Source organism: Sphaeramia orbicularis, chromosome 12, assembly GCF_902148855.1.
Source record: "Sphaeramia orbicularis chromosome 12, fSphaOr1.1, whole genome shotgun sequence".
Classification (NCBI taxonomy): Eukaryota; Metazoa; Chordata; class Actinopteri; order Kurtiformes; family Apogonidae; genus Sphaeramia; species Sphaeramia orbicularis.
Window position 1 is genome coordinate 14,745,799 of NC_043968.1, and position 25,937 is coordinate 14,771,735.

At 39.7% G+C, this 25,937-nt stretch overlaps 1 protein-coding gene across 19 annotated transcripts in view; it reads right to left on the minus strand.

Annotated features, from left to right (window-relative positions):
• The window catches only part of fnbp1b (formin binding protein 1b), a 62,193-nt gene that overhangs the window by 19,274 nt on the left and 16,982 nt on the right, over positions 1 to 25,937 (minus strand). For 18 of the 19 annotated variants that reach the window (XM_030150064.1, XM_030150072.1, XM_030150071.1 and 15 more), the window contains exons 2-8: positions 22,982 to 23,097; positions 17,395 to 17,451; positions 17,152 to 17,299; positions 10,812 to 10,874; positions 8,696 to 8,800; positions 3,522 to 3,650; positions 2,629 to 2,775 (exon numbers count right to left, since the gene is read on the minus strand). In XM_030150064.1, the coding sequence (XP_030005924.1) occupies positions 2,629 to 2,775; positions 3,522 to 3,650; positions 8,696 to 8,800; positions 10,812 to 10,874; positions 17,152 to 17,299; positions 17,395 to 17,451; positions 22,982 to 23,097 (765 nt within the window). Of the gene's footprint in view, positions 1 to 2,628; positions 2,776 to 3,521; positions 3,651 to 8,695; positions 8,801 to 10,811; positions 10,875 to 17,151; positions 17,300 to 17,394; positions 17,452 to 22,981; positions 23,098 to 24,744; positions 25,163 to 25,937 lie in introns of those variants that run through there. The other variant, XM_030150073.1, reaches the window with a different exon arrangement.

Sequence of the window (25,937 nt, forward strand, 5' to 3'; positions counted from 1 at the left end):
TAGCTCAAGCTGGTAGAGAAGCAACAGAAACTCAGAAGCAAAAGACGTGTTGTCCATTGAGAGATGCAGACATGACGCAACATGTCAAATATTGCAGCAACTGGGTTACAGCGGCAGCACTCAATGGCCACTGTATTAGGTACATTTGGTATTAGCTACTCTAATAAAGTGGCCAGTAACTGCATATTATTGCCTTTTATACACAAAAATTGTCAAAGTATTTCAATTAAATTCAACATATAAAATACCCATCTAAAATTTGTATCTCACAATACATGTTTTACATATAAATATTTTTGCTTTGAGTTTTTTGCTTTTGTTGGGGCATATCTGTCAATATCTGCAATAGTGTCATGTATACCTAGTGCATTTATTGTACATATAGATGCATTTCATATCAAAAGTATATATCATTTATTCATATATTCAAATTCAATGTTGCTATAAACACACATCGCATTTACGCATGGGAGTCAGGATGGATGTCTGGAGATAAGAAGCAACACAATAGTGGCCTGGTGACTCTGTTTGGACTTTTTCTCCAATAAGAGTTCATGAACGTGTCATAGAAGGAAAGGGAGGGCTATTCAGTTTGTGGGTCGCAGAAGAGAAAGGAAAAGACCTAAATCTGTCACGCAGAAGTTATGACAAAAACAGTGAGGTCAGGACACAGCCGGACTCATCAGACACAGGAAGAAGCACATTAATCAAGTGCATTGTGACTTGGCCTATCTGAGCCGATAAGGCCAGGGGTCTGGTTGGAGTTTGGATCAGGAGGTTGGGGATCTGCTCTTGTTCACTGTATACATGAGAGAAGAATGAGACAGGAAAGGAGAACGGGAGAGTGAGGAAAAAAAGAGAGGGAGCATGTAATGTGTTATATTCCCCTGCTGTTGTTTACTCCAGCAGCGAGTCACAGGCTGGAGTCATCTCCCTGGAGCTAGTCCATGCACACAGCGAAGACGTACACACAAACTACACATATGCAGTCCCTGGGGGTAGTCTTGATTTTTGTCATACGGCAGGCAGCCAACATGTGACATCTCAATATATCATACTACTTATCTTCTCTTTCACAAAGGGAAAAGCTGGCTGCTATTTTAGTGAAGTAAATAATGTTCTGATACTAAAGTGCACATCAGTGAGACAGAAGAAGAGTCTGAAAATGTCTCAGTGAATCTCAGGAGTTTAGACCAGTGTTTCCCAAACTTCCTTCTGGAGACCTACTTTATAAAATGACTAACCACCGTGACCCACTTCACAATAGGCCATATCTATAAATAGTGGGAAGAACAAGTATCTGCATAAATGAACGTTCGAGACCATTTTTACCACCACTTCTGCACCTTATAATATTATCTGGGATAAGTGAAACAGAGGAGATGTGTTGGAAAAATTGAACTATTGCTTTATAAATGTGTGGAATTAAAAACACAAAAATACACTGCACATCTGCTATGAATGAATACATGCATCCTGTTGTTGTTTCCTCTTGCTACTAAAATAGTTTAATTCACTGGAATGCACTGAAATGATTTTATACTGACCCAAATAAATTCTCCTACAACCCACCTATGGGACACAGTCTTTGGGAACTGACAGACTGTGGGAGGCACTTTGGTTAAGCTTGTTTCTTGGAAATGTATATGTATTAAACCTAATGGATCACAGCCACACCACAGTGGACATCCTTTGGTAGCAGGCTGGAGCTGAATTATTTTGAAGCTTTATAATGCATTACTCTGACGCCCCTACTCTCCAGTTCAAGAGAATATTTTCATTACAAAAGTAATAATTAGATTTGTGGAGTTTTTAGGTCAACAAGGAGACGCCCTTCCCAAATTAATCTGCAAATAGATGTTCGACTTTAGGAGCAGTAGGAGCAAGAAGAGCAGTGTGGATTTGTAATGTCTTTGTTTAATTCAATAGGTGGATTATTTTCTGCCTGTTAATCACTGCATAAGGTGACGTCATAGGTTGATCATTACATCTGAAATATTGATACGGCAACTTCCTGTTTCTTTTACTTGTTTTCTTTACACCTTAGCAGTGACTAAATGTTCAAGCACTTGCTACATGCAAACTGTGGATATTCTTTTTCCTCCCAGAAAAAATAAAAATGTATTCCATTTGTGGTGTCCACATGTGACCAGATTCACCATAATGGAAGTTAATGCCAGGTCTGGACAGGAATGATGTGTATGTTCAAGGATCAAGTTATTTGTGTAATCTTTTTTCTTACCATGTTCAGTGAGTATGAAAGGAGCTTTGGTGATTTTCTTTTCAGAAATATGAAGCCCTACAGCTGTACTTCATATGGGAAATCAAGCGTGTGGTGGTACCTTATTGATGTCTTACTATAAAAAAGGAGGCTGACACATAAATTGGATCATTTTGTTCAGCTTTTTACCCAGTTACAACAAAGTCCTCCTACAGATCTTTGCGGTTCCCAGGTAGCCTGTTTTTTCGTATATAAAGGCCCCCGAAGGGTAACAACTCACCAACACACTTGCTGCTCAAATTAAAGCCTAACAGGCAGGGTGTGGGTTGTGAGGGACACCATGGCTGAGTGAGTAATATGTCCCATGTGGCAGTGAGTACATATAGCATCTGAACGTGTCTACTCACAGACTTGGGCTCAATGGACTCTGAAGCTTTTGTCATTCCGTCTAAACATTTCCCCACGATGGGCAGCACCTGGCGGTCCACATCCGCAAACGTCTTCATGCACACACCTAACCTCTCGATTCTTTTCTCCTCCATGTCTTGAAGTTTCTGTAAGAAAACGCAAGCATATTTGTTTGTAAATACATGCTTCAAAGGTCTGTGAAAATGAAGGTTGGGTGAGCAAGGATTGGATTGAAAATAACACACTGTGAGCCTAAAATTATTAGGTTCGCGCTGCCAGAGCATCTTTCGATACTTAAATCTCTTACACACTTGTCATCAGTTTATGTATTTTTCCTTCATTTTGAAAAGGGACTACTAAAAAAGAGAAAACTTCGATCTTAGACATGTGAATCTGTCAAAACAGTCCACAAAATATTCCTTGGTTTGTTACCCTTGGTGTTTCCCACACATTGAAAATGTATCTTTAGTAGTTAACTGGTTTAACTATAACTACACAAATATACAAAACTGTGAGAGACATTGAAGTTAATGAGATCAAAGTTTTCAAAGAATCACATTTGCTTGTGTGTATATGTGTACATATACATATATATGTGTGTGTGTGTGTGTGTGTGTATGTATGTATGTGTCTGTACATGTGTCTGAAGGGGGTTTATATATTTTTGTACATAAGTATATTATGTCTTGCTGTACATAAATTTAACGAAGGTCCAGTACTTAGGGTGGGTGGGGTAGGTGGGAGGGCAGTTGGATAGGAACTGGACACAACAGTTTCATGTTCAAGCTGTATGTTTCTTGTTGTACATTTGAAAATTGAAAATCATTAAATGCAATACTAAGCTACATATAAATATAAAACTGAGGTACTGGATCAGTGAACTCATATTTACCTGAAATATGTTAGGGATAATCGTATAGTAATGTTCATTCTGCTCCTGGTTGAACTTTTGCAGGTAGGAGGAGTAATCGCCCTTACTGTCAGCAGCCATCTGGTGCCTCATCTGAGCTTGCTGTCGTGCCTGAAGAACGAAAACACACAAACATCACAGACACGTTCACCTCACTAAACCTCACAGCCCACTTATTAACACAGACATATGGGTTAATATGGGTTACAAACACACACACACGCACATAGCCAGAGTGTATAAACCTCTCAGGACACATCTGTGAGTACTTGAGCTCATGCATGCACATATACATACACATATTGAAAGCTTGTGAGTGCAAGGTCACAGGTGCAAGTATAAGTCAGGAAGCAGCAGCAGCAGCCACTAGTGTTAGACTACACAGTATATAGGTTAAAACAAACACGATAAAAGGGAGACAACAGCCTGCATGGGCTGTAGTAAGGATTTAGATTTGATTGCCCGCCCAGTCTGGCCTGACTCTAATGTCGATAATGTTGATTATTTTGAGCTAGTTCAGTCTCTGCAAGAAGAGGCAGGCAGTCAGAAACACAGCAGGAGCAGCCTATTACAGACCCACGGCAAGCAGATGGAGATGAGATTATCTCAGCTAGACAGCATGTGGGGTGTGTGTATGTGTGTTAGTGCAGCTAAGTACTCATATCTGTTTCCTCTTTCCATCACATCTAAGGCCTGTCCACCCACAAGGACAGTTTTTACTCAGTCATCTATAATAATGAGTCACCTTATGAACCTGTGATTATGAAAGCCGAAAGCAGAAAACTAACCTAACTGGCTGGGTGGGGCAGTAGAGGAAGCATTAGCCTTATACGTACATATTCCTGATGGGTGCATTTAAAAGATCTCATCCAGTTTTCACCCACACACCAAACTGAGGCATGACTTTAAGATTCCTGTCCCGGCCAATCTCTCACACTTTCACTCACACACATATGGGGAAGTAATAGATGACATAACCGCAGAAAAAGGGCGACATCAGAGCGGAGACACTCATCAGACACAAAGGTACGTTATTTCCAGCACATGGAGGGATGACAGATAATACCTCCCGGTGGAAAAAGATCTAGTCGCGGCCTACGAAAATAAAAGGAATGTGAAATCCAGAGAAAAGTTAAAAAGCAGTGACTCTGTGAGCATGCATTTACGGATGTGTGAGCTCTGCTGGTGTGAGTGCATGCAAAGCTTTGCCTATGAGTGTACTGAACGTGTTGTGAAATGATCACTATGACAACCTGACTATGTCTGTGGCCACATCACATCCTGCTGTCATTTACTGCAAATAACTGGCTTTGCACACACAGACAAATCTATCTATCTATCTATCTATCTATCTATCTATCTATCTATCTATCTATCTATCTATCTATCTATCTATCTATCTATCTATCTATCTATCTATCTATCTATCTATCTATTCTTTATTCAGATAAGGAACAAAAAGATGTCAGTGAAAGTTAGTATGAAAGCAACTGCCTTACGCAACATTTTCAACATTTCTCTTGTTTAATTGTTCTTACGTCACACATATTTAACCTCAGCATGAGAACGTGCTCAGCAAACAACAGCGAGACAAGCCACTGTACGGGAAGCAGATCACGGTCAGACAGGACAGGCGTGTGTTAACAGTGACCTGGTCGAGGTTGTGTGTGTGTCCCACTCTACGGGATTCAGAGGAGAATGAGTGTGTGTGAATCGAGACACAGGTTGAGACACAGTGTGTTCCCACAGATATAACAGACTCTCTGTCCACTGGACCTACCTTGTGGGAACTTCGCTTCAAGGCATGGCATAAAATAAATATACAAACACACACATAGAAAAAAAGGATTGTTAGCCGTTTCCAGCTAAACAAGAAGTTGCTATAGAAGCACTTCCTGGACCACCGGGCCTGTCATCACTCAAATGGGGAAGTTGGTATCACAGTAAACAAACAGAAACACCACCAAAACAGTGGTACTGTAAACTGCTGTTATATGCTGTTTAAGAGGGCAAAGCAGAAGAACTGGAGGGCACTGTGTGTGTTCTTTTCTGCTTTATAACCGAGGATCTCCTCAAAGCCTCGACCATGAGTATGTGTATATGAGTGCTGGGGGTCCCTTAAAGAACTGTAACAATCATTGTGGGTATCTGGGCTGTGAATCCAAACCCCAAATTGAGGCATTTGTTTGCCAGGAGGAGGAGAGGGAACAGTTAGAGGTTTGCTCCAGCTGTGGAGAAAACCACAAGACCTCAGCTCTACAAACGGCAGCTCTTTTGCATTACATGGAGAAACTGCAAAAACTTAAACTTGTCATAATATATAAATGTCATCTACTCTTTTTAATGCTTCTGACAGGCTACTTTGTTAAAATTGTGCAAACATCTTCCTCATTAGTAATTCAAAGGCAATTTTTAAATACAGACAGGACACTCATTTACAGAGAAACAAGCAACTTTGCTTACAAACATCCATCAAACTCTGCAGTTTCTTCTTCTCCTTTGTCTTTTTGATATGATTTACCCTTATAGAGCCATTTGTATGGCTTAGGCTAAGACAAAAATCCATGCAATACCCTAAAAAATAGTTCCTTACTGACAATGTTAAAACACACTACATGGAGTATAGATGCTTGATATGCTGCTGAGCTTAAGAGCTTTTCAAGCCAAGCGTTTGTCAGAGCACAAGTGTCTTAACCACAAGTTTCGCGCAACATTTACAGATACACAGGAAACCCCCCACACACACCCGGGCAAACACACTCACACATCGATATGCTCCTTCTGACATTCAACAAATTTTCCTGATTCTCGTTATGAAATCACAGTTGATATCACTTTTCACATCCGAATCATGGAAATGTGAGACGGTAAAATTAGGGCACTGACCATTGTGTGGCCTTATCATTTTTACTGTGAGCTATAGAGCTATGAGTAACTAAAGGGAATAAATGTTTCCCAGGAATCCAGCTCTGTGGTCAGAACAATACAGTAGGAAATGATGCATTATGTTTAATGGGGTATTAAAGTAACTGAGTAACCATTTGGATAGTTTGGTTGGTTTCCATCTTTCGACTGCACTTCTCATGCACTTAATCTAAACCTAATTCTTAAGCTTTTGGAAACTAGTGGTCATTACTAGGGATGAACAATGTGACATTTTCAACTCCACTACCAATTATCAACCTATGGATGATGGGCGGGTGGAGACCGGGGTCATTCTTTTATGTGTTAAGGATCATCAGGCTGGACATTACATATTTCTGTATATCTTCATAAAAAAATCTAATAAATATCTATGTATTGAAGCCATTGTCACAGCCAGTGCCAATAATACCAATGCAGCTGTTTGGGTCAGGATTGCACTACTACCTGACAATCATAACAGCTCAAAACATAATTCACATATTTCTTCAGGCTCTCCTTGTTCTCTCATTTTTGTGTTTTCCTCATGAGACATTTACCTGAGAGCAAAATATGCTGTATTCATCAGATAACAGGAAATAGATACTAGAATAATTATGTGCATGTACACAATCCTGACACTGGGATATCAGGATAGGATTAGAATATGTAATAATGTAAATGTTTACATGTAGAATCAAGTTGAAATCACTTTTTTGACGCACTGCAGCGCAACTGAACATTTTTCTTTGTGCAACCAGTGATACAATTCAGATTCAAATGAACTTAATTGATCCCAGAGGAAATTCACGAAAGCCTGCTAGCAGAGTTTTATTTCTTCATACTAAACTCTGTAATATGTCTTATATGCTTACATAAATTGCATAACTGTAATCAGAAACAAGCCCACTCTTGTTTCCAGACTAGTTTCTTTAACTGCTATGCCCAGTCTTTCCAGCTGAGTTCAGTGTTAGCCTAAGCTCATTGTGGCCCTTTTGGCTGTAGGTCCAGAATGCAGAAAGGCTCTTTATTCCAGCCTATATTTGCATAATAATCGGCTCTGAACTGTGTCAACTCCGAGCCTGAGATTTGTGCCAACAGCTGATGAAGCAGCAGGACCACGCGCTGCTGACCCATGATGCCTTGCGGCCGTGGGAGCTGTGTGGGTTAAAGGCTGGGACGCTGAAGGTTATTTTAATTGGTCGTGACAACAGGAAATGACATCAGCAACAGGCCAAGGAGCGATCTGGTTTACAAGTCCTGAGAATGAGATGATAGCTGGATGTGTATTATGGAGGATATATAATCACAGAAACCTAACCCTATAACACCAAACGTATCATATTTGATACATGAGTTTTGAAGCCCTCTACATCATCAGTGTATTTTCTTTCTTGAAAAACCTGATGGATACAATTAGATACCTGCAATACACGGATAATCCACCAGGGGGGAGGAATTCGTTCACGAGAGGCCTTTTCAGTGAAACTACAAGACTGTCATTAATGAGGAAGGAGGCAGAACTTTGCCAGTTTTGAAAAGGAATTACCAATTTGTAAGACATGTTTGTGTTACATTATGTTTTTGTTTGTTCAAAAATAATATTTCAGCACTGAGACCCAATGTGTCAAATATGACACAAAATTGAAACCCATACATGGAAACTGATATTTGAAAAGGACCAGAAGGACCGATAAAGGCTCCAGTTTCAAAGAACTGGAATTTTCTGTCAGTGATTTAATGGTTTTGGCTATACAGGGCTAACTATATATTTATTTCCATGACTATGAAAGGCCAACACAAGTCTGTGTTTATGCTAACACACAAAAACACATGCAAGCACCAACATGGACACACACTGTCCACTGTTGCTAAAGCTCATACACAGTGCAATGTGTTTGGTGGCTGCTTTACACTGATAATGAGCACACTGTCCTCCTATCAGCTTTGTTTAGCAGCACATCACTGTGGTGTTCGGACAATGCCAGCCTTTACACGCAGCTTCACGTCTCACATACACGCACGCACACACACACACACACACACACACAGTCACAGGATTTTTGCTGTCTTTCGATCTCAGTGGAATGACGAGTCAGGACTGGGGGGCATGGAAATGAAGAAGAGCAGTGCTAGGTGGGAGAGTGGTGAACAAGGCCAGGCAACTGACAGGTAAAGCTGTGTCTTAAGCATCGATGGTATGGCACAGGCTCGCGTGATTGGTGGTTGCTGCACAGGCATGAGATAACACATACCTTTTCCACATCTGCTTTAGTCACATTAATGTCAGCGTCCATCTTCTCAAAGTATTGCTGTGCTCTGTCCGCCTCTTTACAGTCTCTCTCAAACCTTCTTTTACACTGAAAAGAAAAAAAAAATCAAATTTCATTCATTCAATCACATACATTACACCAATAAGCAGTAAGCAGAAGACAGTGAATAAAATATGGACATCCTCCGCCGTCTTTGTAACTTGACCTTTAAAGAAAGCATTATAATGGACGTCACAACATGTACGTATGCGTCATATACATTTCAGTCACAGCGCTGTGTGCGACAGAGGTCAGTATTTGTCACTGACACAGCAATGGGGGTCTGTCAAAGTCTGCAGCCTGCAGATTAAACAAATGTTCATAGTGGTCATTTGTGAACAGAAAAACAAGCATTCATCCAGCCCTCTTTCGACCCTTCTAACTGAACAATCAGTGTTTGTTGGACAAACGTGCACTCTGAACTATGCCTATCTTCCTCACATACAATGGGATCATTGAACATGCAGAAAAGTTGAGGAGGACAAGGCAGTTTTGCTTCTCTCTCACAGTCTTTCTCTTCCCAGTCAAAGGGGCCAGGCGGAGATAAGAGGTAGTGTTCTGTTCAGTCTCTCTTTTAGCTCCTTCACTAAACAAATTAAACACACTCCAGGAGGTAGTCTTAACTTGCTTTGGGTAAAACATAGCAGAGTTATGGTACGTGCAACTGTATATCTTAAAACTTTGATTAATACAGTTGTGTAATAATGGCTATTACACACAACTAAGTTGCTGTAGGAGTGTATTCAGATCTTTGTGTTTTCTGTAATAAAATTATTGATGTTCATTATCTATTTCACACTCAGCAATAATTTGATATAGTAAATAATTTCACTCATCACTTACTTTGAGCTTAATGTTTACTTCAACAGTCACCCAATTATTATAAAAGCCAAAATAGCTTATTTATGGCAATGCCTATCTTTTAGTTTGTTTTTTTTATTTATTTGGAAGAAGTTCATGATACCACCTGATTAATGGGCAAATAGTTTTTTTCTGCTCAAGGCTATTACATCAGCCTTTAAAAATGGTTCAAGTTCTGTTTTTCAGCCCTGTGCTGCAGTGCTGGGGATTACCCCAAATAAAGACGAATTTCACAACATGGTAATATAAACTCTAAATATGATACAGAGGAAAATAGAACAATTTACCATAGAAAAATAAGTGTAATATTTTAGTTAATGTTCTTGACACTTACTGGTAAAGTGATCTGAATGTGATCTGAAGTTGTTCAAAGTCTGCTGTCATAGCTTTATAGTGTGTGGAAAACAAGTACACAAACTCCTGTAAACCTTTTTAATGCTAATAGAACTCTGTCATTGGCCTTGAAGTTGCTAGTTTAAAAACTTCAATGTTGGAAACAGCCCACTATATAGCACTCTCTGTATCCCAGTAAATTTGAATGGAACCCCTCCATCCCCTGATAGAGACAATGCAACTCTGTGGGAAACACTGTATCTGTTTTGTACAATTATCATACTTATAAGCTCTTTACAGTGTGTAAACAAGCTCAAAAAAATGTCACATTGTCACAAGTGATAAAAATAAGACGAGGTCCCTTAGGGCTCTTTACAGCGTCCTCTGATGACTTTTTTTTTCTTTCAGAAACCGACATTTTGATGCCTCTTGTAAATCCATTTTATATGACTGCAGTTTACAGATGCCTGATGCAGCATGAGCTTTGGCATCATGTGGGACTAATGAGATTGACCAGTCATCATGTTTAGTGTCACTCATTATTATGCCTGGAGAAATTTAGGTCAATCGACCATCTCTGGGTCATTTTGAATAAATAGGTCATGTTTTTATCCAATCAATCTGAAATGGGAAGCTTTGGTATAGAATGGATATTCCTATAGTACCTGACACAACATGTAACAAATGTAGAGGTTCCTTAATTTGAGACTCTTGTTATGAGTAAATAATTACACTACAATCCATTAATGAATACAATACAATAATAGTTGCATGTCATCCATACAGCAAAATTGCATTGTCTCTTGTATAAAAACTGCTCCATACACATACACACACATCCTTCCACTTTAATGGGGTCACTCACCGATTCCAGCTGCTTCCACGAGCTTTCAATGTGCTGCTGTGCCTTACGCCCATCATGGAAGTGCTGTAAAAAAAAAGAAGAGAAGAATGACATTATCAGCTATTTATCAAAAATCTTATGCATGTAAAAACAGGAGGCCTTGACCTTGACATACCAGGGTTGATAAATTATGCACAGTTGGAGTTTCAACCATATTACTATACTCCTACTATGACAGGAAAGTATTAATGAGAACTGTAAATGTAGGGCGAATTCCAATAGACACTACAGGAACATTAAATATTATGACGGCGTACCCCACTGGCTTAAATCTCAGAGATTTATACGAGCTGAAGCAGATGGCTGTAAGTCTATTTGATTAAAGAGCAACTAGATTGGATCCCTCCAGCTTCAGCACAGGTGCACCAATACTTTGCAGCTCAAAAGAAATGGTGTAATTTCAACAAAACAATACAGAAATACAGCTTTAAAAAATGAAGCGTTGAACTGAGCAGAGATTTCATCGAATTAAAAGGTCAAATACAATATAGTCAAGTGACCACTAATAGTGAAGCACAGCAGAACAGATGCTGCTTTTATAAAACTGCAGTCACATGTCATGTACTGAGCACTGTGCTAATAACACGGTTTGTTAAAAATTTTCAGCTGCATCATTTTGCCAATATGATACTGATTTATGAACAGAGTATGTGAAACAAGGAATATTTAAACAGTACCTGACAGCTTTGCAAATAGCGAGATAAATGTGGTCAGCCCTGTAAAGTAATGAGGCTTACTGACTCAACACACCACGAGATAAAACTCTGAATAGCCAGATTCTCTAATCTGGGGGGGACAGACAGGCCGAGATGGATTTTGGCACTCCTGTGGGTGGCATATTGAACAAAGTTAAGCGGCAGCTGCTGGTCTAAACTCCTACATCACATACGCTGTGTGTTGTTGTAAAAGGCCTCACTTAGCCTATCCCGCTGCAGGGAACTTGGCCCCAAAGGAGGATCTCATCTCTTTACAGATCTCCATGACATTCAGAGCCAGACGCCTGGAAGTGATTCCCTACCCAATCTAATCTTCTGCTAGTTTTAAATGAGTTTGCGATACCTTGTGGCCACATTTGTAGGGCAGGCAAATAAATTTTTTGCATGAAATCGAGGTGTTCTATAAAAGATTTACTTCAGATGAAAACAGCAGAGAGGCTAGACTATCAATGGGGTATCCCTGGTTACGCAGGCTGCGGAAGCTGAGGTCAGTAGCTGAGCTGAATATCGATGTTGTCCACTGCCATTCAATAACAAAACCAGGCTATTATAAAGAACAGAGAGCCGTTGCTTGTACTTTTCTGGCATTTCAAGCCTTTGGACAACACAAGGAAGTTCTCAATACTCTCAGCCAAGCAGGAGATGTGAAATTAAGGCCGTTAACATGCATTTCACCTGAACAACAATAGACGTGAGTATTTAGTGAGAATGTGGGCTGGCCTGCCTCAGGTAGTAACACTTCCCATTTTCCAAAGTTTCTAGAGAAGCTCAGTAAAATAAGGAAGTGATTCAGTGTTTCAGGGGAAGTATTGAAGCACTAACAGAAAATGGGACACTGTGGAGTTGCTGAAGTGGTGTCAGTGTGTAAGTGTGCATCTTGGTTTTTCAACTGTGACATTTAAATATTCGTTAGACAAGAACCTAAAAAAACCAAACAAAAAAACCCCAGCAAAAATATTAGAATTTCCACAAAGAGATACAATCTTTTTCACAACACACAACAGACTGAGTGACATCATTGTTACTGTGGAGCATTCTTCAAGCCAAATATTTGTCTCCATAACAACATTTCAGAAAAATATCCACATGTTGTCTGTTATCAACAAATCTTCCATCACTATTAAGATAAATCATGCTGACAACACTCTCTAAACAGCTCCAAGGTGTTTATAAAATCTAGCTGGGGAATGACCATTTACTGATCATAATTTTTGTTGTTTTTTACCAAATGAAGACGAGATGAAAGAGCTGATTCACTTTCAAACATTAGAAAAAATAGATAAATACAATTGATTAATAATAAAAAGAGAAACACATCCTTGTTTATGACTAAACATCATCTGTGATGCAGGTTTTTGGTATTGAAATTCACAGATCAGATCGCAGTGATATGGAATCCATGAGATACGCCTTGTTTTCCCTCCACACATCTCTCTCAGAAACATCATGTGAGACATCATGGGCTATTGCACAGATTTCTGACTAGACACTGCCATTCCCATTTGCCCAGATATTTAAAACAGATTCTGAACCCTCTAGACTAACTGAAACTATGTCAATATATTAAGTTTTATAAGAGTGGGACTGGAAAATATTATCACTGCCACATCTACATAATTCATTTTCATAGTCTGCGCTCTTATGCATCTCCTGGTGCAACACATAGAATCAGACTCCCACTGGATAACATAAATCGTGAAGCACAGCCAAGTCAAGGAAAGAAAAAAGGACGACAGTGGTTACTATTTACTCTCTCCTTTATCTGTTTCTGCTTTAGAGTGTCATCCTTGTAGCAGACACCACTCTGAGATAAAACAGACATGCTCTGTGTGACTCACATGTTGTCACATCCACCTCTGGGCCTGGTACGCATTACATTCACAGACTGCGCAATAAGCTTTGAGCAAAACAAAACAAAGACACAAGCCAAAAAGAAGGAAAAATCAACAAACAGGCAGAGGAAAATCGGCAAACACCAGCACAGTGTTTGCTCTTTTGACTGTGATGAGGTGCACTGGCACATCTGCATACACAGCTTTAACTGATCTGTAAGTCATTCATTGAGATGACTTGCTTCATAGGAATGTGCACCTGCAGTCCTGTGCAGTTGTCAACACATATATAATCATCATAAACTCTAAATAGCACAAAGGAGATCCAGGGAGTGGAGACATCTCCTAAAAGATTCCATTAAGACAAGTTCAGATCATCAAACAAGGGTGATAGAATTAGGCCTGTCATAACTATTGCATAATCGCCTCATTGTAATTATTACGCTAACGGTGCTAACAGTGATTAGTTTGCATAATCCTGATAACCATCTCCCTTCACCTGTATGATGGCAGTTGGGTGAAACTAACAGATATGACTTGATTTATTAATCATTTCCGTATGATATAATCAATTTCTATGACGTTTGCTGTAGTCGTCAATTTCAATACAGTCAAATCATCAAATCAAATTTTATTTATATAGCACCAAATCAAAACAAAAGTTATCGCATGACATTTTACATATGGAGCCGGTCCAAACCAGACTCTCAAGCCAATTTACAGAAACCCAACAGAATCCTCCAGGGGCACACACTTGTGACTGGTGACAGTGGTGAGGGAAGACTTCCTTTTAACAGGCAGAAACCTTGAGCAGACCCTGAGTCCTGCAAGATGGTTGTCTGCCTTGACCAGCTGGGGTAAAAGAGAGAGGGTAAAGGAAGAGAAAAGAGAGAGAGAGCTAGAGAGACTGGGGGAGAAGGGGGGAAGTAGGGGGAGACACATGGATGCAATTGACGCACAGATAACTGAACTAGAACTGTCAAAAAGTAGATCAGCTGGTGTTAGTATAATTACTAGAAACCAGAACAAAGATCCATGACTGTTAATACTACTACTACATAAAAGTATTAACAATGGATGTACTACTACTACGACAGTTAGTACAAATAATAGAAACCTCCACCATCTATGGAACTATATGATAAACACTATCACAACTATATGGATTGGTGAGTGATGACAGTGACAGTCACTACGGATTGAGACGTACATGATGTCACTGAAGGAAGATCCTCTAATCCATTCCGCCTGTCCGTTGCCTATTTGTCTTTCCCTTCAGCTCAAGAAGGGATGTGAGGCCACTCCAGAGACACACTGTTCTTACACAGTTACTAACGTCTTTCCCCTTTGCCTCTAAGAGATAAATGGGGTGAGTATCGTCTGCCAAACCCACCTAAAGAGGTTTTATAGCGCATTATGGTTTTCAGCTGACTTCTCTGTAAATGTTCTGATTATTTCCCAACCCTGCCAGCTGAATTAGATGTCTCTTTTTTCATTTTCTGGCTGGATGAAGTTGTCACATTGTAACAGGATAAGACAAGCAGAACTTCCTCCAGCAATGAAACACATTATCATACGTGCTGTAATGTGGTTTTATTTGGAGACACACTGATCTAATGCGACTGGACATCAAAAATGCATCTAAATGTTCAAAGTGGTGTATAAAAAAGCAAACTGAAGTGTTTCAGGGTATTTATCAAGCCTCATTACAGAACCTAAGCCCTGTGATCAGATGCTTGACAGAATACCAAACTTGATTCCTCAGCAAAATCACAGCCGAGATAGAATTAGGCTCCTGATCCCATATTAACCTAGCCTAGTATTTGTAATCGTATATTATAACTACTAAGTAATAAACAAAGGGGAAGACAGTTTATTATTTGATACATTACTGCCATTCCTTTATCATTTATATCTGATGTGTTGTCCTAACTTGATTGACCTACAACACTTTGGTACTAAAAAAACAACCTGCCTGCTGGTAAAATCCGTTAAGACAACATTCTTGGCCTCACCTCCCATGTTACCCTGTGTTGAGCTTGGCATGGGGGTCACTCAGGGAAACAGCAGAGGGAGGTGGGAGACTTACAAAACAACCCCACCGGAGAAACTAATAAGGTATTATTTCTTTCTCCTTCTGGGTCTGTACTGTGGATTTCACCTGTCCAATACAGTAGGCCCCTCACCCAGTCAGGAGGGGCGGGTTCTGACCCTCCTCTAATCCCACTGTCTGGGTCTGTCGGCACAGCTTTGTCTGACATAGACACAAATCAAAAAGCTACAACACAGACAACACTGAGTGGTGCTTAAATATTCATGTGAATGAAACCAGAGAGAAGACAAATGATGGGAAGCTGTGGAAGTCACGAGGGATGATTACTTTACAATTACAATATCACTAAACACTTTCACATGTATAAAAACGCAGGATTTTTTAACTATAAAAAATGCTTTAAACTAAAAAACAATGGGAACAAAAGGAGTTTAATGGGATACATTTACCCTCTGAGGGCACTGTTCTGACTGCAGCTGAGAAAGCATTTGCTCAGTGCTTTCAGATAAAATGATCTTCTGTTCTCGAGAGATACAGAACGTTATGAGGGGAAAACCCCCCGTGCTGGGGACACATGACAAGCTAGTCATAATATCTGCTGCAAAAAGAGATGCTGAAAAGAAAAAAACATTGTATGCTCTGGTTGTGGAAGAGGGGAGATAATGTGAGAGGCAGAAGAGAAAAAGAGATAAACTAATCTAATTAAAATAGAGAATAAATACAGGAAACACAGAATAGGGAAAGGGAAAAGTAAGAGGAAGGAGGCACATGGGTGTCAAAGTACCATCCTGCAGCCGGGTAAAGGCCTGACCAAGGACAATCCATGACAGGGGCCAAATTCAAAATATTTCAGAGACCATTGCCATGGCAAACTGAAGCCAAAAGAGCAAACATCTCTAGGGGAGCAGGATGATTCCCCTTCCGGTACGCTGGAAATCCCCCAACTCTGTGTAAGTGTGCGTGTCTGCTACTGCCCCAAATCAAATCGGATGCTGAATAACACAAGCTGGGACTTCCTGTATCAATGTAATGAACACAGCATCAATGGGGTCAGCAGTTGCACACATGAGCATATAGTCTAAAAACATCACTGTGCCTCTGACTAACCCTCTGGTTTTGGTTTTCCACTCCAGTTCCCTCAGCTGTACTTCCGTGACACAAGAGACCATGACAGAATTTTCAGAAAGTACTTTTTTCCAGCTGGGTAGCTCTCTCTTTGCTCCTCCACAGCTCTATAGATTTAATGGGCACCACACTGTTATCTGTGAATCATGCGCTGCAGGTCCATTGCTGTTCCAGATCACTTTATAATGGTGAGGAAAAAAGTGACTTCAGCAGTTAAGAATAGAGTGTGGTGCACCAATCTTTGTTAGTTGCTTTAAAAGAGAGAAATAAGCCTGTAATGATAGAGAGGCAATGACTTTGTTCCATAAAAAGGACTCAGCCAATTGCATTCTGCACTTCTGGCAAGCCTTTAGGTGTATCTATATTTATTCAGCAATGACCTCAGCTCATGGACCATGGAGTATGCTGGAGTATGCTCTTCTAGGCCAGTGTGTCTTTTCACCATTTTCTACACTAAGTAAATGTTTAATTTAAAGATGATGTGGATCGAGCAGCAAAAAGCCACCTATCTTTTTCTTTATACACACAGAAGCCTCACAGCTCAACATGATTGAAAAATATAAGCGATGTCTCACTGATTTTCTCTCGGACTTGAGCTCCTGCAGGTAGCGTGACAGCTCGCTGATGATTTGAGCCGTCAGGTTCTCGGCTATAACCTCGTGTTGACCCGCGTAGTCATTTAACTCATTAAGTGTCGTCAAGAAGGCTCGACAGAAGGTGTACCTGGCGAGACACGGGAAGTGAGTCAGAGCAAAAAGGACCTCAACAAGGCAATTGCATGGAAAGTGTAATGATCACACAACAGATCTGAAACTTACTTGCTCTCTTCCTCTTCTCTTGAGTTCTTCTTGGGTTGATACTTCTTTGATAAATTCCTGTAAGAATTGAGCAAGGTCAGTTAGTTGGGTTTTTTTCCAACACATTTCCTAAGAGCACAAAGATGGGTAGCACTGCCCCCATTTCCATTATATTTTCCTGACACTGCCCTTATGGACCTGCCAACGGATCATCCAGCACAGCATTCAATTCTGCAGAGTGCTTTCCACTCCTTCTACTACATCCCCATCCCTCTCTTCAGGTCATAAATCATCGCCTAAGGAGTATGCATGCAGCAGAGCCAGTCACCAGAAACAAGCATGCTTTTCTTTTGCTGCCATTGCCCTTGTTTTGACTGCAGCTGCATGGAGGTGGCACGAGATGGTTGCACAGTGGACAGAAAGAAACACGTGTATGGCAGAGAATATATCACTATAAGTGCGGTTAGAAACCATGCTGTGCCTTTTAACATCTGGCTCTACCACTTGTTTTTGTTGTATGACAAGGTACAGGACATGTCACGATCATTTCATGATGACAATGCGACACACTCACCAACTGACTGTGCTGCTGGTCTCTCTGATGAACACTCTGTCAGCACAACATAATAACATGTACTATGCTCTGATGGGTTTGGATGTACGTGGTATGCCTCAGCCTTTATAAATGCTTTGTCTAATTTAAGAGTATTGTTGTCAAGTTAAAAACTAACAAGTAAATGGTACACACAAGCAGCAACCAAAACAAATCTCATGAATTGTTTTAAATTTAAAGGGGTCATATTTTGCTAAACCCATTTTTATTAGTCTTTGGTTCATTTATTTGTGTATTTGGACCCTAATAGCTCAAAAAGTTTGAATTTGAACCCTCCAGGTGCTGCAAAGCTATCTTTATATTCATTTTGGCAAAATTTATTGTGGATTTCTACAACCTGTTTTAATTCCTTCTTAATTTGTTACGTCTATAACTAGTTACGTGACGACATTTGCACATATAAGGTCAAGACTCCCGACGAACATTTTGCCAAGTACGCCATAATTGTTTGTCAGCAGCAGCGGTTGTAGTCCACACTGAAAATATGTCCAAACTTCGAGCCAATTACCTAAAATGTTCAGTTGTTGGGTGAATGGGACAGAGCAACACAGCCAACAACCTGGAGGGGGCGGGGCGTGAAGTGGCTCATGTGCATTTAAAGGGCCAGCAATCAAAATGACCTTTCTGGTGTCATTACTCAGAAATAAGGTTGAAGATGTACCTGTGGAGTTGAATTAATGAAGAATTCAGACCCAAGCAGAGCATTTACAGTTCATGTAGACCACAGGGAAATGCTTTAAAATGCATAATTCCATTTTTAAAAAAAAAAAGCAAAATATCACCATTAAAAGACACAACAAATCACAAAGCAAGTGACTTAAACTGTTCTCATTCTGCTATCATTTACGGTTGCATTAGTAATTTTGCTCATATTTTAGATTAATTTCCAGTATTGTTGCAAACTTTTCTGTCAGATGAGCTATATGTAATATTTCTTAAGTGAAATATTGAGAAATTACCTAAAATTACAGTGGAGTTTTGGAATAAACAGTTCTAATGTTATGCAAAAGGTTTTAATTTATTGCCAAGATACATTCTGAATTTTTTCACAGCCAAGAGCAATGCAAAAAACCCAGAATGAAATATGAAGTTTAATTCCAAAATCAAAGCTTTTCTTTTGTGCTGGTGATTTTCATAATGAGGCTTATGAAAGTATAAAGTTATTACATAATTAGCTTTGCTAAGTTTCCATTTGTTGATCCACAGTTGAGACTAAACTGTGACAATTCTGACCTTGTTTGGACGATTTCAAACAGACCTTTAGTTCAGCTATTGACAACACAAACCGTAGAGAAAACAAAGGTTATTTGTGGTTTTACTGCTGCTGTTTTCTGACTAAAACAGAGCTAAGCTAACAGAACTATAATGTAAACTATCAGCTGATGCAGCAAGTGAAGAATATAAGACACTGTTATTTTCACTGACTGTCTGAGCTTTGTTTTGAATGACAAAATTTGATAATAACATAATAGAAATTTATGTAGAAAATTTGCTTAACACTGTATTGACTGAGTGATACAGTCTGTGGAGATGTAGCGTTGTTTTGGTAGCTGTCAGTGTGTTCTGGCATGCTACTTTTCCTTGATGTTGACATTTTGGTATATCAATACAACATCAATTGGAATTATTATTTTTAAGGCACACATTGCATTCACTCAGAAGAATTTTAGGGATTAATGACATTGTGCTCTTTGGTGAGATTATTCATTTCACATTTTTCTTGTTTCTGAGTGCAACATGAAAATCTACAACCTGTATCCTTAAAAAATGTATTGTGTTGATAATAGTTTAAACTTGTGTTTAAATACGTCAATAAGATAAGATCAAATTGTCAATGTCATTCGAATACACCTGCCCACTTCTACTGATTATACATTTAGTCAGGAAGTGGTATGTGCCCTACTTTTAAGATTATAGCACTGTGCTAAATGCCTTTGCTTGCACATGCTGTTAAAGAGCATGCTTAATTCCTGCTAAAGTAAATAATGCATGTGTTGAGGAAAAATACTACATGTAATATGTGTGTGCACTAAATCCAGCTTGCACTGTCCACATCCCCCACGCCTCTCCTCCCTAGTGGTGTTTGCACTGTTGCTAGGCAGATCAGTCTGTCTATCGCTCTCCTTGTCCTTCTCACCCCATCTCTAATTATAGCAGGAGCTCCCACTCACTCATTCATTCACTTGCAGCCAGATGTCATTTGTCACATTGTATTTGTCCACTCACCTCTATGGCACATTTAACTCATATGACAACATTTTGGTAGGGGCTTGCACTTAATTACAAGGATTAAACAAGCACAAAGAGATATCAGTTTGAACATATATGTGCATATGCTTCAGTCTATGTCTCTGTAAGATAACACTAGATACTGCAGAAACCTTGGTGTTTGTGTATATGTTTGTAAGCTACAGGAGAAGCAAGAAAGACAGACACTTTTTTCACCCTTATCCAGTCTCTTTTGTTCGCAGGGCTTTATTCCCACTGTGTTATGGATTATACCAGACTGGAATTTGGGGGAGGAGGCGGCATTAATGCATTGCCCTGCAATGACTAGACTGGAGCATTGTGCATGTTTACACCATTGCATTTGGAGAGGATTATTCATGGATTAGTGCTGTGTGTAGTTTAGTATGGTGCAAAAAAACGTTAAAAAGTAGAGTAATAGCCAAAGAAGACCATCAATAATCGAGGAATGTGGGAATGTTTGTATTCCATACAAATCCTCTACAAATCTTATGTTGCTCAATAAAAATGCAGAATGTCATTTACACAGCTGGTGATCAATAATATGTATTATCCTCCAACAAGACTGGCTCTACAGGCATTTTAAACGGTATTAAATGTTGACTTGTAATGTAAGAAAAAGCACCAGTGTAAAACCAAAACATTTAATTACCATCTAAAAAAGCCAGTATTAACAATAAAGGATCAGTGAACTAGCATATAATTATTTGAAATACAGTTTTTATTAATGTAATTTATTACATCTGTGAATTTCCTGTTAATACATGTTCGAAAAGGCCCCAAAAGACAGGAAAAAACTGAAGCCCAAAATCTGACAACACAAGAGGACAGATGACAGAAGAGGACACTAGATCAAAGGGCCAATTCCATTAGTTTATTAGATCTTACAGACCTGTATTGCCTTTGGTTTGAGCTTGCCTAATAGATTAAACCTGATTCTTGTGTTAAGTTGATTATAGGATAATTAGTCCTTAGATATAGTCAAGTAACACCATAACAAAGGCACACAGTGTGTTGAAAACCTAGAAAAACCTTATGACTCACACCATCCTCTCCTGATTGCCTCATTCCTGCTTCCTCTAACAAGTGTGCCAGTGTGCACGTGCATGTGTGTCTACTAGAACTACTAGAAGAAGCCCAATCTAACACTGGAGCCTCTGTACAAGCAAAGTGATATAAAACATCCACACTATATGCTGAAACAGAGACAGACGACTTGCTATGCTTCTGTCTACAACAATGTAAACCGATGCAGAATAATTGGATTACTAGATATCTACATATGTATGATATTGTATGTCAGGCTACTGGGGCATAGCCTATGTGTCCAAGATGATGGTTAGAAACCACAAAATACCAGCTGGAGCAGTTTGTATGAATCTGAAACGTTACAAAACATGTAGATATTTTCCATTTTAAAGATCTTAGTGCAACCTGCCAGGCTTTGGGGAAAACCTGTGGAGAGGGCATCAAAACCAATTGAATGACTAAGCTTGAATGGCAGATGCACTGACTGTAGTTGGTCTCAAGTGGGCTATTTTAACAGTTTTTTTTAAGTTTCTTTCCAAATCTTTGGACACACATATGCTAATAGTCCACAATGATGTGATGTTACACTATTTTATTGAAAACTGTAAAATTCTCCATGTAAAAACATGTGCACGAGTCTTCCACAAACTCAAGACAAATTAAAGCACATAGTAAATAAATGTATATGAGGGTCTATGATCCATTTCATATTTTAGCAAATATCCTCCTGAGACCCAGCAATGCATTTTTGTCCTCTGGAATGGACAAGAGTTTCACAGCTTAACTTAACATTTCTGTTAAATGTGAAAAGTTCAGGGGTGCCGGCATGTAAACACAGACAGCTAGTCCTATTATCTCAAGCTGACTTTAGTCTCCAAAAGAGGAGTGCTTAAGTCTCTGTGGGGTCTGTTGCTATGGGAATAATGGATTGGTATTGGTTAATCAGTATGAAATTGGGGGTTGGGGTGACTGCTTAAAGCATTAGCTATACTGCTGGGGTTCTTTAAGGATGAGGATTGTGGATTTTGGCTGGGTATCGCCTACTTAGTGGGTATCCAGAGGGCCTTAGGAGATGATGGCCTCAGTACAGGACTGCTCACGCTCCCACCACTGCCTTTGAAAATCACTGAGTGCATCAAAACAGTGAGTGTATTGAGGAAGGAGGGGAGGGGGGGAAACTGGGTCAGACCTGGGGTTGATAAAGCTGATACCTACTCGTCTCTATGGGAACACAAGCTCCACCCCCTCCCCCTTCAACCTGACTTCCTTTTGCCTGAAGCACAAGTCAGCAACAACAGCAGAGAGCCATGCATGAGGAGGGAGTCTAATAGCACAAAAGGAGAGAAAGACGGAGGGAGGGACGAGACATCCCTCCAGGTCAACAGCCTGCTTATCTAGTTGTGTATCTGCATGAAGCAAACCTGCTCCTCCCAAGAAAAATAACAGAGCAACTACCAAAATATGTGCACATTCCAATAATTAATATGACCATGTGGAGCATCCCCTGTGGGAGTTCTTGTCAATTTCGCCTTCCACAGGGAGGTCAGAGGTCAGGGTCAGCTACATAATGAGCTAGTAGATATTCAATCTCTCAATTCAAGGACACTTCAATAGGTCAAATCTTGTTTTTTTTCCCTCTTGAGCCATCTGGATGGAAAACAGTCAACCTAATTACACCCCCCAGCCGTATATGGATCACAAGTCAGTTTAGGTACTCACCTAATTTGTTTTGCATAGTTGATTTCGATCTCAGATCTCTCCTTGACAAATTTGGTGTACTTCTCAACAAATTCGATCCCCCACTGTGTATGTTTCTCCAAGTTGTCAAACTGATCCTGCAGGAAACAAAAGGACAGAAAATCAAACCAGATGACTCAATCGACAGTACACAAAAAGCGCAATGAAAAATGTGACCTACAACTGAGCAGATACCGTTATTGATTAGTACAATGAAAAAAAATACTGACAATCATGTCAAACAATCCAATGTACTAGGGCTATGCTGTTTACAGAGACTAGTAAATGTTGCAAATTTTGTTTTTAAGACTTCTGCTAATAATAGGTCTCATTTCCAGTGGGAGTATTACCCATCTGGCTCCCCTCAACCACACTATTTGTCCAAATTCGTGTTTGTTCTCAGTGACTGTTCAGGCAGAAGTATCTTGTTGTCCACTTCCAAAGATACAAGAAGATATTACAAACACACAATGAAATGAGTGATGCTTTCTGCATCACAGACAGATATGACCCTTTTGCAATTATTTTAATGTGCTGATGTGATAAAGTGAGTTCTGATACAGAAATGCATCGGGTATCCTTATGTGAGGTCTTTCGAAGCGGGTTAAGAGCAGTTCATTGTAAAAACAGGCACTTACAGCCTACATACTGATAACCAAATACAGCTGTTCAGACTGAACTCATTATTCAAGATTTGCTCATGACTTGTGAGGAAAAAATGAGCCACTAGTTGGCTGAGGTCACTTCTTTTTTGAAATTCATCAGGTCACGTTAACTTAAAGGAACAGCTATGATGATAGAACGGATGACAGAAACAAGCCACAAGCTATATTTACTGCTGTAGCTATATTTTAGAAACATTTCAAAGAAGAAACAAATGTGACCTTAGTGCAGCTCCAACAGGCTCCCATATTCTCCTCTACCATGTCTGGAGTCTTCTGGCTAATAGTTTCTTCAGCATGACATACAAAACCTTTCTAGTGTCTGCTCGCAAATGTTCATCTGACTCACTAAGCCATACGTACAGACATCTTCAAGCATCTCTGCACCAAATTCATTTAAATATGAAAGACACAGGAAGCGGTTGTGGTGACGAAAAGTTTGAGAGTTGTTCATATAGAGCTGTTGAGGCCTTTCAGGTACTTTTTTTTTAGTGTGGTGTTGTGGTTCAAGTTTGATAATGCTAAAAAGATTATTATAATATACTATTGTTGCTTTACTGCAGCCACACTATGACGTATATGAAGAGTGATGCAATCTTTTGAACACCTTTGAAATGCAAATTATTGTGTTCTCAAAGTGAGTGATTCTCACTTGAAGTACTCAGAGAAAACAATAGAGAGTGCTTTGAGTGAGAGGGACTTTCCAGTTTGCATTGTTAGTCAGTTTCAATGAGTGATCATTCATGAACAAAGCGTTGAGTGGAGGAGATAAAAGAAAACAATTAATGAACTAATGAATCAGCTTCTAAGTCTCATCACTGGCTTTTGTCTTTGCTCTCAGTTTCTCTGTCAGCAGAAACCTACTCTGTTAGTTTTGGCATAAGATGCTTCCCATCTCCTTGATGCCTAAGAGGAAACTCACTCTTACACCCATGTGCCAATTAATCCAACAAAAAAAAAAAGAACATCTGCAGTTATCACCACGCAGCAACAAAACAATCAGTGTACGTCATCGCAGCTCCATCATGTACATAAAACCCTCCCCTTTCATGCACACTCCTCCGCACACATAACTCAGATTACCCTTTTCTGCAGGGGCACCATCTTATCCACTCTATCCCCGTGTGGACTGTGTGTTTTGTTAACACATCCAAATCCAAAAAATGTGTATCCAACTTGTCCTCCTCCAGAGCAGCACAACAAAGGCTGAGGTTAGGTTAGTGAAGGCATCCGCAAGAACGTTTCCCAGGTATCCAAGCAGAGCAAGTGGCGATTACTGAGAGCGTGGCTGAGATGGGAACAATGTCCCCTGACCTCAGTCCCACGCAAGAACAAAGAAAATGGCCCAAAAAATGTAGCAAGCGATTCCAGACTGTCCAAAAAGGAGCGAGAATTCCAGAGAGCACGGGAGGAACTGACGCGGCGCTGGCTCGCTCGCAAATGCACAGTGAATCTGAGGCCACGGCTGCCCACAGCATTCAGGCTGAATGCTCCATCAGGCGTAAGGTGGAATAAGTGGGATGTGAGAGGAGGATAGTGAGAGAGTGCACAGACAGAGGGAGGGGACTTTGAAAGGGGTAGAAATGACAGAGGAGGCGGGATTACATGGAAGGGGATTAGATTTATGAGGTGGGTTGTTGGTGGTAGTGGTGGTGGTGGTGGTGGGGTGGCCCATAAACCCCAATTAATGGGTTATTTATCAAAATCTATTAAGAATTGTAAAAAAACAAAAACAAATGTGGTTTAAATGTGCAACATGATGAGTCATTCTGAAGTCATGAATGTTTACTGAGTATGAAAAGCCAGGTATAAAATGGAAAATTCATCAACAGAGCTTTTCCCCCAGCTACAATACGAAGAGCAAATTAATAAATTATGAGGTGAAGTGTGTGAGTGGGAAATATCAAAGAAAACAGCACATTACATGAAAGCGTGTCAGAAGAGTCTGGCAGTGTAAATCCAACTTAAATTACCCTGATGACCTTACACTTCTGAGAAAAAAACAAATTTACAACTTGTCTTTTAAAATGATAGTGATCAGAAAAACTACAACACTGAACCTTTTCCAGAGGTTGGTACTATACTGTTCAGACTGTAACATAATCGCCGATTATTGCTTTTTTTATGCAATCATAATAATAATCTCCAACCAGCTAAATGAAAAGAACAATAATGTCTTATTTGCTCAATAATCCCACAACAGACGCTTTGATATATTGGCCAAACATTGGGTATTTAACATTATTCATATGTGCTGATATTAGTCAATATAGTCA